The sequence below is a fragment of the Pseudophryne corroboree genome, chromosome 1 (genome assembly GCF_028390025.1).
Source record: "Pseudophryne corroboree isolate aPseCor3 chromosome 1, aPseCor3.hap2, whole genome shotgun sequence".
NCBI lineage: Eukaryota > Metazoa > Chordata > Amphibia > Anura > Myobatrachidae > Pseudophryne > Pseudophryne corroboree.
Genome location: NC_086444.1, coordinates 519,107,830 through 519,122,701, shown reverse-complemented (window position 1 = coordinate 519,122,701; position 14,872 = coordinate 519,107,830). Strand labels below are relative to the sequence as shown.

General features: G+C 46.1%; 1 protein-coding gene across 6 annotated transcripts in view; it reads right to left on the bottom strand.

Annotated features, from left to right (window-relative positions):
- The window catches only part of SMARCA2 (SWI/SNF related, matrix associated, actin dependent regulator of chromatin, subfamily a, member 2), a 631,684-nt gene that overhangs the window by 399,869 nt on the left and 216,943 nt on the right, over positions 1 to 14,872 (bottom strand). For all 6 annotated transcript variants that reach the window (XM_063913944.1, XM_063913943.1, XM_063913946.1 and 3 more), the window contains one exon: positions 5,550 to 5,676. In XM_063913944.1, the coding sequence (XP_063770014.1) occupies positions 5,550 to 5,676 (127 nt within the window). The remainder of the gene's footprint in view (positions 1 to 5,549; positions 5,677 to 14,872) is intronic.

Below are 14,872 nucleotides of genomic sequence, written 5' to 3'. Positions count from 1 at the left end.
GGTTTTGTCGACCGGCTTAGAACCCGGTCTGCGGGTTCCTTGTAAACCCCTGCCTCGAAAGGTACCTCTTCGGGAGAAACGGGAATTACCCCAAAAGGACTGGAATGAGGTAAAGGATCCCCTGCCCTGAGGCCAAAAGGACTGAAACCTGGCAGGATTCAACTTAGTCTTCAAAACCGGTAGATAGAAGCTTTTACCACCAGTAGCCTTGGTGATAATCTTTTCCAGCTCCGGTCCAAACAAGAATTCCCCTTCAAAGGGAAATGCCTCCAAAGTGAGCTTAGATGTCGAATCGGCATTCAAAAAATGCAACCAGAGGGAGTGATGCGCAGGGCAGAGATGCGTGCCTGTAGGGAAACCGAATACAATAGAGCACTAGTAACATAAGACAGAGCCTCAGTGACCTAAGAGGGTCGTCAGACTGGACACCCGAGACGATCTGAGAAACCCACTCTTCAACGGCCCAAACTACCCATGCACTGGCCAGGAGAGGACGGATTGATACTCCAGTCAGAGTAAATATGGACTTTAAGACTGCTTTGCTCTTCCGATCCGCTGGATCCTTTAAGTTAGCAGTCTGGACCGTAGGAATCACCATGGCCTTAGCAAATGTAGTGATGAGTGCATCAACCTTAGGGGGAGTCTCGCAGAATCGGGTGTGCTCGTCCCTAAAGGGGTATAGAACCTCGAGCTTCTTGGGTACCTGTACCTTAGTATCGGGTCGTAACCATAGAAAGAAGAACAGCAGCACTTGTGGGAGCAAAAAATAGATCAAAGTGAATAGAGAGCTGTCATGAACTTATGTCTAAAATATTTATTCAGTCTAACAATTAGACACAGTGGCATCACAAACCATTAATATATTAAAAAACACATAGGTAAAACAATTATGAAAAAGATGGATTGTGATAATTGTTCACTGGATAACAGCAATCAAATAAATATAAATTGTGTTCGCAGGCAGGTGTCAATCCACAAAGCAAAATAGCTATATAGACGCTTGAAAAAATTATGCTCAATACCGCAGAAGATGGAAATGCTGTACATTTAGCAACTGTTGCACTTACTGCTGTATGTAGCTAGAAATAGATATAATGTGTTCCGGCAGAGGTTACTTTGTGCACAATAAGTAACTGTTAGTGATAAATTAACTCAGCTCCCCAAATTGTATGCAAAGAAGGAGGTGACAGTTCACTGAGTGATAATGTCTTACCCGACAAACAACCGATGGGGCAAATAGCAGGTATTAGATTACCTCTCCCATGGGCTGGCGACCCCGAGTGTCCTCGGGTGAAGTCCACTGTAGTGCCCACTCCTATGCTGGTAAAAGTAGAGGAACCTGTGGCAGGCTTGCTGGGATAAGCTGCGAAGTACAGCAGGAGTCTTCCCTCGGTCTGGTGGAAATAACCACTCCAATGCTGGGAGGAGAACAGGTGATTGCTGCTATAAGCTGTGCGGAAACCAAGTGTCAATTAGGTTTCCGCATGGAAAGACCAGTGTCAATAAGAGGAGGAGTCCTGACGCGTTTCGTCACGGATCACATTACTTTTTCGAAGGGCCGTAATCATGGCTCTTTCAACTCTTCTTCAAAATGAGAAAATAGCAAAAAAACTGCCACCTGAGACTTCTTCCGCTTGAATCAAGAAGTGGAAGACGATTCTGGAACAGAGGACTCCTCAATCTGTAACGTCTGATGAATGGCATAAATCAGTAGATTCACCCCAGAATCTGACGAGGAGTCCTCCTCCCATACAGAAGAGTCTTGCCAATCTGGGTCAACCTTCTTCCTGTGAGAAGGCATCGGAATCATGATCATCACCTGGAAAAATAACAAATTAAGATGCAGGTCTGCGCCTGGTAGAGGTAGCAGACCCTGAGGAGGATACAAACTTATTCAGAGAGGTTGCCATATCTGATGAGCACTTACCCATATTTCATGCCCATAGAGGCTCCTCAGCCCCAGCATAGGAGGGTCTAACATTAGAAGTGGCCAAGGACTCATCAGCACTCTGGGTCTGTCGGAGGTCAGCTATAGCCTCTGACAGTCTTGGCCCACTGTGGCAACTCAGACTGCTCTGCTGACGCGCCAGGGGCCGACATTGCTGGCGTCGTAGAGCAAGAGAGCAGAGAGTACCTGGGACTGTGCACTCCTTTGGTAATTTCTTGGCACATTGTGCACAAGCAAAATAAACAGCTTTGGTCTTAGACCCCTTGTCTGGTTTATCGGATATCGTAAAAGCAGCTTAACCAGCAAGTTAGCAAACAAATTAAACTAAGGGTATATATAAACCCAATAGGGAAATAAACAGAGAAGTTATGCAGCTGTTATAATATTGCAAGTGGGCTGAATACAATGTAGTGTAAAAGTCCCACAGTAAGAGAAATGTGTGTGAAGAACAACAACAACAACATCAGTGGGCTTAATACTGTCTCAGTAAAAGTCCCACACTACTTCCTATGTCTAAACCCCTGCAGAGGCGACAAGCAGCGTCCCCCACCAGTGTGCTGCGGCAGATCAGGAGAGGGAGAAGTGAGAATCGACACCAAGCTGCAAGACCTAGGAATGTGGAGCCAATGGAACCCTGTCTTGGATTGTAGAACAGTAAAGACAGCCACCTGAAGGAGCAGGCGGAGGGCGGAGCTAATAGGCAGGGAGAGAAGCGGGCTAAGCGGTAGCTACAGCGGGAGTAAGCTGCAGCGGGACCCTGCGAGCAACCCGGTCTCCTCTAACTGCGGTCACACCAGGCAGTGTGCGCCCAGTGACTCCCTTCACAGTACAAACTCTCCCAGGAACAGACACAATAAGGTAACAGTCCAGCGCTGCCGGGGGGGGGGGGGGGGTGGGGGGGGGGGGACCCAGGAACCACAATGGTTTAGTGACTCCCCCCAAGTCAAAATCAGAGTGAGTAGAGAGCTCACAGAAGCTCCTAAATTGTCTAACCCCACTCTGGAGATGCCTGTAATAGGGGCTAAGCATCATAATAAGAAAAAGGAAGAAATTAAACCTAGCTAAAAGCTAAGGAGCAGGAGAAAAAAAAGTGTGCCGTCTTCCAAGGAACAAAAAAAACAAGACTGTGGCTCTGCTGGAGGTGGGAGGGGGTTAGAGGGAGGTGGAGTTAGTTTTTAGTGGTTTTTTGACTAACCTCCATAGCCTACACTCTAACCCAGAGGTACTGATGCAGCGTCCCCCAGATGGATGAGAGGGGAAAGTGAAGTGCTGTGAATACTTTCCAGATGCACTGAATATTGTTGCATCTGGCTGTGTGCATGGGCGACCCGCCGACCACCCGTACACTTGCTGCAGGGACTCATGTCAAAGCTGTGCGAGCAAATTCAAATGTCTGCCCAGATGGATGTCAGGACCTACATATTGAGGGGCCGAACAGTAACAGATTAGGATTATCTGAACAGCAACAGCGGGTCTCTCGACATGTCGCTGTGGTGTGTACCCAGCTTAGGCTGCTATCATTAAACTGTTTTTGCTGCCCTGGTGATGTACATATGCTACTGCCAATGCTGTTTGGTCTAGGAATAGTCTATTACTTAGAAATCAGAACACTACATGAGTAAAGTGATCTAAAAAGAACAGGAATTAATCATGAGGCTTCTGAACAAACCAATCACAAGATCACAGTACATCCAGAAACTACTAGCAATGCCACTAGTATACAATGGTCCATGTGTAACTCAATGTCACATCAAAAGAGCCGTTTTGTTCTGATGCTACTCCTCTGCAATCTGCATGTCCTCCTTCATAGATAACAAATGCTACAAAGTTTTGCTCAATAGAAGATAGCACAGGAGAAACATTTTTATGCTCAATGTTCAGACTTTGAGGAGTCAAGGCTTTAAGACTCCCTTTTTTTATATATATCAACGTATAATTTTTTTTTGATCTACAACACCCAAAAGAGCAAAAACTGTGAACACTAAAATATATAGTATGTAAACCATTAAACTTTCACTAGACCAGGCATTCCCAACCTCAGTCTTCAAGGCACACTAAAGTTGGGTACACACTGGCAAATATACCTGCAGATCTATTGATCTACAAATACATTTACAGACGTATAGGGCACACTGCCCAATCCATCTTGACTGACGTCACGAACTGGGCAATCAACGCCTGCTTATGCAGGAAGGGTACGGGAGGGTAGCTGACCGCCCATACACAAAGAACGATGTACCAATATATGTATGGATATATTGGTCATCGTGTGCGCTACATGGCCGACGTGATATGTCTGAACAACGGCGTTCAAAGATATATTGTTGGTAAACACTGGCTGACGGACCAGCGATATATCGGCCGTTCAATAGAACGGCCAATGTATCGGCCAGTGTGTACCCAGCTTTACAGTCCAGGTTTTAGTGTTATCCATGCTTGAGCACAGGTAGCTTGTGAGGGTGGAATACACAACCCCTGGAGGTTATTACCCAAAATGCTTACACCAACCCTGCATTATGCTTTTTGTCTTTATTGTCTGTGTGGTTTATCTTTTGATGTAATACTTAAATCTTCTGTATTATGTGCATTGTTTGAGTTCTAGTTGGCACCGCGGATGGCTGCCTCGGTGCTGCTCTGCCAAGCAGCCTTTGTGTTTAGTCCTACGTGTATAATATGTCTAATATGTTGAGTCTATTGTACAGTTGCAATGTGCAGTATCAACTCATACGTGTAATGTGTGTAATGTATGCTATGTTCTTCCCCCTTCGTATGCTATGTATTTCCCCTTCATGTTGCTGCTTGGCGATGCATTGTACCACAAAGAATTCCTAGTGTACGTGAGTACACCTGGCCAATAAAGCTGATTCTGATTCTGATTAATTAGTACCTCTGTTATTTTGATGTAACCATCTGTGCTGAAGCCTGGATATCACTAAATCCTGCACTGTTAAGCCCCGTACACACTGGGCGATATTCTAGACCACAGGTTCTCAAACTCGGTCCTCAGGACCCCACATGGTTCATGTTTTGCAGGTCACCTGTAGATTTTTAAAATGTGACAGTTGGTCATACACAGTGCACCTGCTGGGTGACATGGAAAACATGAACCGTGTGGGGTCCTGAGGACAGAGTTTGAGAACCACTGTTCTAGACGATATGAACAATAATCTTTTATAAAATATCTATTGTTCATATTGTCTAGGGTGTATGCCTGAATAATGTGCGCACCCGCAAGTTGTTCTGGTTTAGGCATTATCTACCGAACATGTAGCTCACTTTAACTATATCGTTAAAAGCTGCATGTTCGATGAGTGCGGGGGATGACGTCACTGAACGGTATTATTCATCGATCCGGTTCAATGTGTATGCACTGCCCATCTCCCCTAATCCCGATATAGCGCTGATTGCTAATTAGGGGAGGTCGCCCAGTGTGTACGGCGCTTATGTGTGCCATGAGAAGTGAGGCTGGGAATGCCTGCACTAGACAATTAGAGAAGGAAAAGAACGAAAAAAGCTTTTGGAAACTATTAATGAGAATAGTTTAGCAAACTACCAAGATCTACTCAAAACAATCTAAGTTTCTGGTTAAAGTTAATGTTACCTGGCGCTGGAAGTTTAGGAGTCTTAGAGCTTTTAGTTCCACAGTAGCTTTGGTTCTCAGATCAGGAGGTAGGGAGCCAGGTAGGTTTTCCAATTCTTGGATCCTATGAGCAATACGGGCCTGAAGTCTGGAGACACAACCAGCCAAAGTAATTATAATATGGAAACAGTGTTTCAGGTGCATATTTTGATTCGCATCGCATTAATAAAAAGTTTTGGCATGTAATGCATAATTTCAACATCACAAACACCACCTTATTTTTAAGAAGAATTTGAACAAATATACATTAATAAACTTTTATCCGCTTTACTCATATTTTAACCACTGAAACGATGTTCAGGATTTTATGAAAGTTAAACTGTAGGATTTCCCCTATATATAGATAGGTTTGAATATTAATAATAAGAATTTACTTACCGATAATTCTATTTCTCATAGTCCGTAGTGGATGCTGGGGACTCCGAAAGGACCATGGGGAATAGCGGCTCCGCAGGAGACTGGGCACAAAGTAAAAGCTTTAGGACTAGCTGGTGTGCACTGGCTCCTCCCCCTATGACCCTCCTCCAAGCCTCAGTTAGGATACTGTGCCCGGACGAGCGTACACAATAAGGAAGGATTTTGAATCCCGGGTAAGACTCATACCAGCCACACCAATCACACCGTACAACTTGTGATCTGAACCCAGTTAACAGCATGATAACAGAAGGAGCCTCTGAAAAGATGGCTCACAACAACAATAACCCGATTTTTGTAACAATAACTATGTACAAGTAATGCAGACAATCCGCACTTGGGATGGGCGCCCAGCATCCACTACGGACTATGAGAAATAGAATTATCGGTAAGTAAATTCTTATTTTCTCTAACGTCCTAGTGGATGCTGGGGACTCCGAAAGGACCATTGGGATTATACCAAAGCTCCCAAACGGGCGGGAGAGTGCGGATGACTCTGCAGCACCGAATGAGAGAACTCCAGGTCCTCCTCAGCCAGGGTATCAAATTTGTAGAATTTAGCAAACGTGTTTGCCCCTGACCAAGTAGCTGCTCGGCAAAGTTGTAAAGCCGAGACCCCTCGGGCAGCCGCCCAAGATGAGCCCACTTTCCGTGTGGAATGGGCTTTTACAGATTTTGGCTGTGGCAGGCCTGCCACAGAATGTGCAAGCTGAATTGTACTACAAATCCAACTAGCAATCGTCTGCTTAGAAGCAGGAGCACCCAGCTTGTTGGGTGCATACAGGATAAACAGCGAGTCAGATTTTCTGACTCCAGCCGTCCTGGAAACATATATTTTCAGGGCCCTGACTACGTCCAGCAACTTGGAATCCTCCAAGTCCCTAGTAGCCGCAGGCACCACAATAGGTTGGTTTAAGTGAAATGCTGAAACCACCTTAGGGAGAAATTGAGGACGAGTCCTCAATTCTGCCCTGTCCGTATGAAAAATTAGGTAAGGGCTTTTATAGGATAAAGCCGCCAATTCTGATACACGCCTGGCTGAAGCCAGGGCTAACAGCATTACCACTTTCCATGTGAGATATTTCAAGTCCACAGTGGTGAGTGGTTCAAACCAATGTGATTTTAGGAATCCCAACACTACATTGAGATCCCAAGGTGCCACTGGAGGCACAAAAGGAGGCTGTATATGCAGTACTCCCTTGACAAAAGTCTGAACTTCAGGCACAGAAGCTAGTTCATTTTGGAAGAATATCGACAGGGCCGAAATTTGAACCTTAATGGACCCTAATTTGAGGCCCATAGACAGTCCTGTTTGCAGGAAATGCAGGAATCGACCCAGTTGAAATTCCTCCGTAGGGGCCTTCCTGGCCTCGCACCACGCAACATATTTACGCCAAATACGGTGATAATGTTGTACGGTTACATCCTTCCTGGCTTTGATCAGGGTAGGGATGACTTCCTCCGGAATGCCTTTTTCCTTCAGGATCCGGCGTTCAACCGCCATGCCGTCAAACGCAGCCGCGGTAAGTCTTGGAACAGACATGGTCCCTGCTGGAGCAGGTCCTGTCTTAGAGGTAGAGGCCACGGGTCTTCCGTGAGCATCTCTTGAATTTCCGGGTACCAAGTCCTTCTTGGCCAATCCGGAGCCACGAGTATAGTCTTTACTCCTCTCCTTCTTATGATTCTCAGTACTTTTGGTATGAGAGGAAGAGGAGGGAACACATACACTGACCGGTACACCCACGGTGTTACCAGAGCGTCCACAGCTATTGCCTGAGGGTCCCTTGACCTGGAGCAATATCTGTCCAGTTTTTTGTTGAGGCGAGACGCCATCATGTCCACCTTTGGTTTTTCCCAACGGTTTACAATCATGTGGAAGACTTCTGGGTGAAGTCCCCACTCCCCCGGGTGAAGATCGTGTCTGCTGAGGAAGTCTGCTTCCCAGTTGTCCACTCCCGGAATGAACACTGCTGACAGTGCTATCACATGATTTTCCGCCCAGCGAAGAATCCTTGCCACTTCCGTCATTGCCCTCCTGCTTCTTGTGCCGCCCTGTCTGTTTACGTGGGCGACTGCCGTGATGTTGTCCGACTGGATCAATACTGGCTGACCCTGAAGCAGAGGCCTTGCCTGACTTAGGGCATTGTAAATGGCCCTTAGTTCCAGGATATTTATGTGAAGTGACGTTTCCATGCTTGACCACAAGCCCTGGAAATTTTTTCCCTGTGTGACTGCTCCCCAGCCTCTCAGGCTGGCATCCGTGGTCACCAGGACCCAATCCTGAATGCCGAATCTGCGGCCCTCTAGGAGATGAGCACTCTGTAACCACCACAGGAGAGACACCCTTGTCCTTGGAGACAGGGTTATCCGCTGATGCATTTGAAGATGCGATCCGGACCATTTGTCTAGCAGATCCAACTGAAAAGTTCTTGCGTGGAATCTGCCGAATGGAATCGCTTCGTAAGAAGCCACCATCTTTCCCAGGACCCTTGTGCACTGATGCACTGACACCTGGCCTGGTCTTAGGAGTTTCCTGACTAGGTCGGATAACTCCCTGGCTTTCTCTTCCGGGAGAAACACCTTTTTCTGTACTGTGTCCAGAATCATCCCTAGGAACAGCAGACGTGTCGTCGGAATCAGCTGCGATTTTGGAATATTTAGAATCCATCCGTGCTGTCGTAGTACTATTTGAGATAGTGCTACTCCGACCTCTAACTGTTCTCTGGACCGTGCCCTTATCAGGAGATCATCCAAGTAAGGGATAATTAAGACGCCTTTTCTTCGAAGAAGAATCATCATTTCGGCCATTACCTTGGTAAAGACCCGGGGTGCCGTGGACAATCCAAACGGCAGCGTCTGAAACTGATAGTGACAGTTCTGTACCACAAACCTGAGGTACCCTTGGTGAGAAGGGCAAATTGGGACATGGAGGTAAGCATCCTTGATGTCCAGAGACACCATGTAGTCCCCTTCTTCCAGGTTCGCTATCACTGCTCTGAGTGACTCCATCTTGAACTTGAACCTTTTTATGTAAGTGTTCAAGGCTTTCAGATTTAAAATGGGTCTCACCGAGCCGTCCGGCTTCGGTACCACAAACAGCGTGGAGTAATACCCCTTTCCCTGTTGTAGGAGGGGTACCTTGATTATCACTTGCTGGGAATACAGCTTGTGAATGGCTTCCAATACCGCCTCCCTGTCGGGGGTAGACGTTGGTAAAGCAGACTTCAGGAACCGGCGAGGGGGAGACGTCTCGAATTCCAATTTGTACCCCTGAGATTCTACCTGCAGGATCCAGGGGTCCACTTGCGAGTGAGCCCACTGCGCGCTGAAATTCTTGAGACGGGCCCCCACCGTGCCTGAGTCCGCTTGTAAGGCCCCAGCGTCATGCTGAGGACTTGGCAGAAGCGGGGGAGGGCTTCTGTTCGTGGGAAGAAGCTGTCTGTTGCAGTCTTTTTCCCCTTCCTCTGCCCCGGGGCAGATATGAGTGGCCTTTTGCCCGCTTGCCCTTATGGGGACGAAAGGACTGAGCCTGAAAAGACGGTATCTTTTTCTGCTGCGAGGTGACTTGGGGTAAAAAGGTGGCTTTCCCAGCCGTTGCCGTGGCCACCAGGTCCGATAGACCGCCCCCAAATAACTCCTCCCCTTTATACGGCAATACTTCCATATGCCGTTTGGAATCCGCATCCCCTGACCACTGTCGCGTCCATAATCCTCTTCTGGCAGAAATGGACATCGCACTTACTCTTGATGCCAGAGTGCAAATGTCTCTCTGTGCATCTCGCATATATAGGAATGCATCCTTTAAATGCTCTATAGTCAATAATATATTGTCCCTGTCCAGGGTATCAATATTTTCAGTCAGGGAATCCGACCAAGCCACCCCAGCACTGCACATCCAGGCTGAGGCGATTGCTGGTCGCAGTATAACACCAGTAAGAGTGTATATACTTTTAAGGATATTTTCCAGCCTCCTATCTGCTGGCTCCTTAAGGGCGGCCGTTTCTGGAGACGGTAACGCCACTTGTTTTGATAAGCGTGTGAGCGCCTTATCCACCCTAGGGGGTGTTTCCCAACGAGCCCTAACCTCTGGTGGGAAGGGATATAGTGGCAATAATTTTTTAGAAATTAGCAGTTTTTTGTCGGGGGTAACCCACGCTTCATCACACACTTCATTTAATTCATCTGATTCAGGAAAAACTATGGGTAGTTTTTTCACACCCCACATAATACCCCTTTTTGTGGTACTTGCAGTATCAGAGATGTGCAAAACCTCCTTCATTGCCGTGATCATGTAACGTGTGGCCCTACTGGAAAATACGTTTGTTTCTTCACCGTCGACACTGGAGTCGGTGTCTGTGTCTGGGTCCGTGTCGACCCACTGAGGTAACGGGCGTTTAATAGCCCCTGACGGTGTTTGAGACGCCTGGACAGGCACTAACTGAGCTGCCGGCTGTCTCATGTCGTCAACAGTTTTCTGTAACGTGCCGACACTGTCACGTAATTCCTTAATTACGGCCATCCATTCAGGTGTCGACTCCCTAGGGGGTGACATCACCATTATAGGCAATTGCTCCGCCTCCACATCATTTTCCTCCTCATACATGTCGACACACACGTACCGACACCCAGCACACACACAGGGAATGCTCTGATAGAGGACAGGACCCACTTAGCCCCTTGGGGAGACAGAGGGAGAGTTTTCCAGCACACACCAGAGCGCTATATATGTATAGGGACAACCTTACAATAAGTGTCTATCCCTTATAGCTGCTTATATCTGTTATTTTGCCAAATAAGTGCCCCCCTCTCTTTTTTACCCTGTTTCTGTAGTTGCAGGATGCAGGGGAGATTCTGGGAGCCTTCCTACCAGCGGAGCTGTGTGGGAAAAATGGCGCTGTGTGCTGAGGAGATAGGCCCCGCCCCCTTCACGGCGGGCTCTTCTCCCGCTTTTTTCTGGAAAACTGGCAGGGGTTAAATACATCCATATAGCCCAGGAGCTATATGTGATGTATTTTTTGCCAAATAAGGTAAATTCATTGCTTCCCAGGGCGCCCCCCCCCAGCGCCCTGCACCCTCAGTGACCGAAGTGTGAAGTGTGCTGAGAGCAATGGCGCACAGCTGCAGTGCTGTGCGCTACCTTATGAAGACAGGAAAGTCTTCTGCCGCCGATTTATGGACCTCTTCTTGCTTCAGCATCTGTAAGGGGGCCGGCGGCGCGGCTCCGGGACCCATCCATGGCTGGGCCTGTGATCGTCCCTCTGGAGCTAATGTCCAGTAGCCTAAGAAGCCCAATCCACTCTGCACGCAGGTGAGTTCGCTTCTTCTCCCCTTAGTCCCTCGATGCAGTGAGCCTGTTGCCAGCAGGTCTCACTGAAAATAAAAAACCTATTTAAACTTTTACTCTAAGCAGCTCAGGAGAGCCACCTAGATTGCACCCTTCTCGTTCGGGCACAAAATCTTAACTGAGGCTTGGAGGAGGGTCATAGGGGGAGGAGCCAGTGCACACCAGCTAGTCCTAAAGCTTTTACTTTGTGCCCAGTCTCCTGCGGAGCCGCTATTCCCCATGGTCCTTTCGGAGTCCCCAGCATCCACTAGGACGTTAGAGAAAAGATATTTATCTGATATGGTAAGTTTATATAGCAATGTGCATTAATTGCTGCATAAAAAATGTAATTTCCTACTTCCATCGTTGGGGGGTATGATTAAATATGCAAATATATAAATAGTCTACATTATACAGGTAAATATAAACTTTCAGTACCATGATGAAATCACATGCTTTTTTTGTTGTTGTTTTTATTTTGTAAATCCTATGAATTCTTGCAAGGATTCAGTGTAACATATGGATGGGTCTAAAGGTTGTATACACACGGTGAGATCCCTGCTGTGTTCGATTTTGACTATGAGATTTCCCTTGAACTCCCCCAGAGCCCAGATAGTACAGATAGTACAGATTTTGTCTACGTACGAGTTTGACTAAAGGGGGGTACTCACGGAGCAGGCCAATCTAGTGGGTTGCTCATTTCACCCGCTGGGTGAAATGAGCGGCCCCCCGTCTCCCCCCGCATGCTCAGCACACATCGCGCTGTGCTGAGCGGCAGGAGAGATGTGTGCTGAGCGAACCGCTCAGCACACATCTCTCCCGCATCGGCCAGTGAGTACTGGCCTTAAGTGCCAATTTTGACTATACTTTGTACTAGATAGTCAAGATTGACTTGCCTGCACAGTCTATCTAGCCTTACGATACCGACCCCTCGGGAGCGTGCATCGGGATCGAATCTGTATCGCAAGCTGCCTAACACCTTGAGATATGCACTAACTTTTCATAAGATTTTGACGATATAGTCAAAATCTTACAGATTTATCGCACTGTGTGTACACACCTTAATATACATAAACAAATGCTTATTTATGAAATCATGTCTATTTACTGTACATTTCTGTTTTGTTTTTTTCAATTTAAATTTTTATTAGTATTTGTCAAAGACTACACAAACAGAGGGTACAGAAACAAAAGAAGAAAAGGGGAGGGAAAAGGGAAGGTGAACGCATCAGGTACAGTCAATGCATCAAGAGAGGATTGAGCCTTACAGCCATACAATATCACAGCATCGGAGGGAATACAGTATACAACTATTACAAAGCTATAAGTTCAGCCCGTAGTGAGTCCGAAAGAGATGCAAATTAAGTACAAAATACCAACCAACAAATTTACATTAACAGTGAGCCACCAAGTAGGTAATATTTAGAGGGATTGTCAAGTTTTGTAATAATTCCAGGTAGACCATTTTGATAGGATGGAAGCCCTCGTCAGGGAGCTAGAGTAATGGACACCTGCCGTTTCAAATTCAAAATGGGATTGCACAGCGATTTCGACCTCGGTAAATGAAGGAATTAAAGGCGTGCGCCAATTTCATGCAAGCAGAAGCTTTGCGGAGGCTAAAATGTGACCCATGACATATCTGTCAGAAGGGGAAATAATTTCTGGTAGCAAGTGCAATAAAGCTAACTTTGGATTAGGAGTCAATGAACGTTCCAGTACCGTTTAAATAAGCCAGAAAACCTGGTTCCAAAAATTTGTAATTAAAGGGCAAGACCAAAATACATGATAAAGAGTACCCACTCTTCCACAATTACGCCAACATTCATTATATGTATTGGGCCACATTCAATGAAGGAGAGCAGGTGTTAAATACTGTCTATTATAAATTATAAAATTGTTCTATATGAGACATGCATTTAGATAGAGAAAAACAAGTACAAAATACTGACCGCCATTTGTCCTCTGATATGGTACAAGCGAGGTCACTTTCCCATTTGCTAAGTGAGGATAGTTTCGTAGATGTGTTTGATGTAATCAAAAGGGAATACCATCTAGAAATGGCACCTCTACTTTTTGCTTTAGTAATCAGCTCAAGCACATATCTAGGGATAGATGACAGTTGATGGGGGGGGAGGTGATACAATCCTGAACCAGTGTCTTAACTGAAGATATTTATAAAAGTGATATTTATATAAGTCTCTCTGTGGTATCGAGAACTTAGATTTAATTTCAGAGTATGACATTAGGGCACCCAAATCTGTTATATCCTGCAACCTCACTCTGCCCTGGGATAACCAAGAGTCAAAAGTTAAATCTGGAATCAGGCATGCTAAGCCTTTCCATGAGAGTTCAACTGAAGGGAGGGAAAAATCCCCTGCTGTGTGCACCAGAACAGACCAAGCCTTACGGGACGCCTTTATGGAGGTGGAGAGGGCTTTGATGTGTTTTCCCTCCGTGAAGGGTAGCCACAGGATATCTATGGGGAAAGGGGAGATGAGGTCGCGTTCAAGCTGGACCCACGCTTTAGGGTTATCTGTCTCTCTCCAAGGTCCTAAAGAAGAAAGAATACAGGCCGCCTGATATAGCTGTAGATCTGGAAAGGACAAACCACCATATGTTTTGGGAAGAGCTAATGTACGACGTGCTAGTCTCGGTTTCTTCCACTTCCAAACATATCTCACCAACACCGTATAAAATTTACTAAGTAGAGAATTAGGTAAGAAGATAGGAATGGTTCTAAATAAATATAACAATTTGGGAAGTAGGACCATTTTCAGGGCCGCTATACGGCCCAACCATGAAACATTTTGCATCATCCAATCATTCGTCAAACAAGAGAATTTGTTTAGTAAGGGGGGATAATTGCAGGAGATTAAGTCTTAAACTTTCAGGGAGATCTGGACTCCCAGATATTTAAGGCTTCTATCTTGCCAGGCATAATCATAACTGGATTTCAGAGTGTCAAGTAGACTGGATGCAAAGTTTATAGGGAGAGATTCCGTTTTAGAGCAATTCAACTTGTAAAATGATACGGAGGAGTATTCTTCTTATAAAGCATGCAGATGTTGAAGGGAAGTAAAAGGATTCGTGAGAGTCAGTAACATCATCTGTGAAGAGGCAGATTTTGTAAGGATGGGCAAATACAATTGGGCATGTTATTTTACAGTTGAGTCTAATGCGTTCCGCTTGGGGTTTTATCGCAAGGGCGAAAACTAAGGGGGACAGAGCGCAACCCTGACGAGTACCATTCGTGATTGAGAAAGGAGCAGAGAGCATACCACTAATAAATACTGAGGCAGACGGGGAAGAGTATAAAGCAGTGATCGAGAACAGGGCCCTGCCATTAATCCTAAATTAAAGTAACACTGCTCGTAAGTAGCCCCAGTGTAGCCTATCAAATGCCATCTCTGCATCCAGAGAAAGCATCAGAAGAGTTTCCGTTGAGGCAGAGAAGACATCCACAATATCAATCACCCTCCTAGTATTATCCAGGGCCTGACGTCCTCGAACAAATCCCACCTGGTCCCGATGGATTAGGGATGGTAAT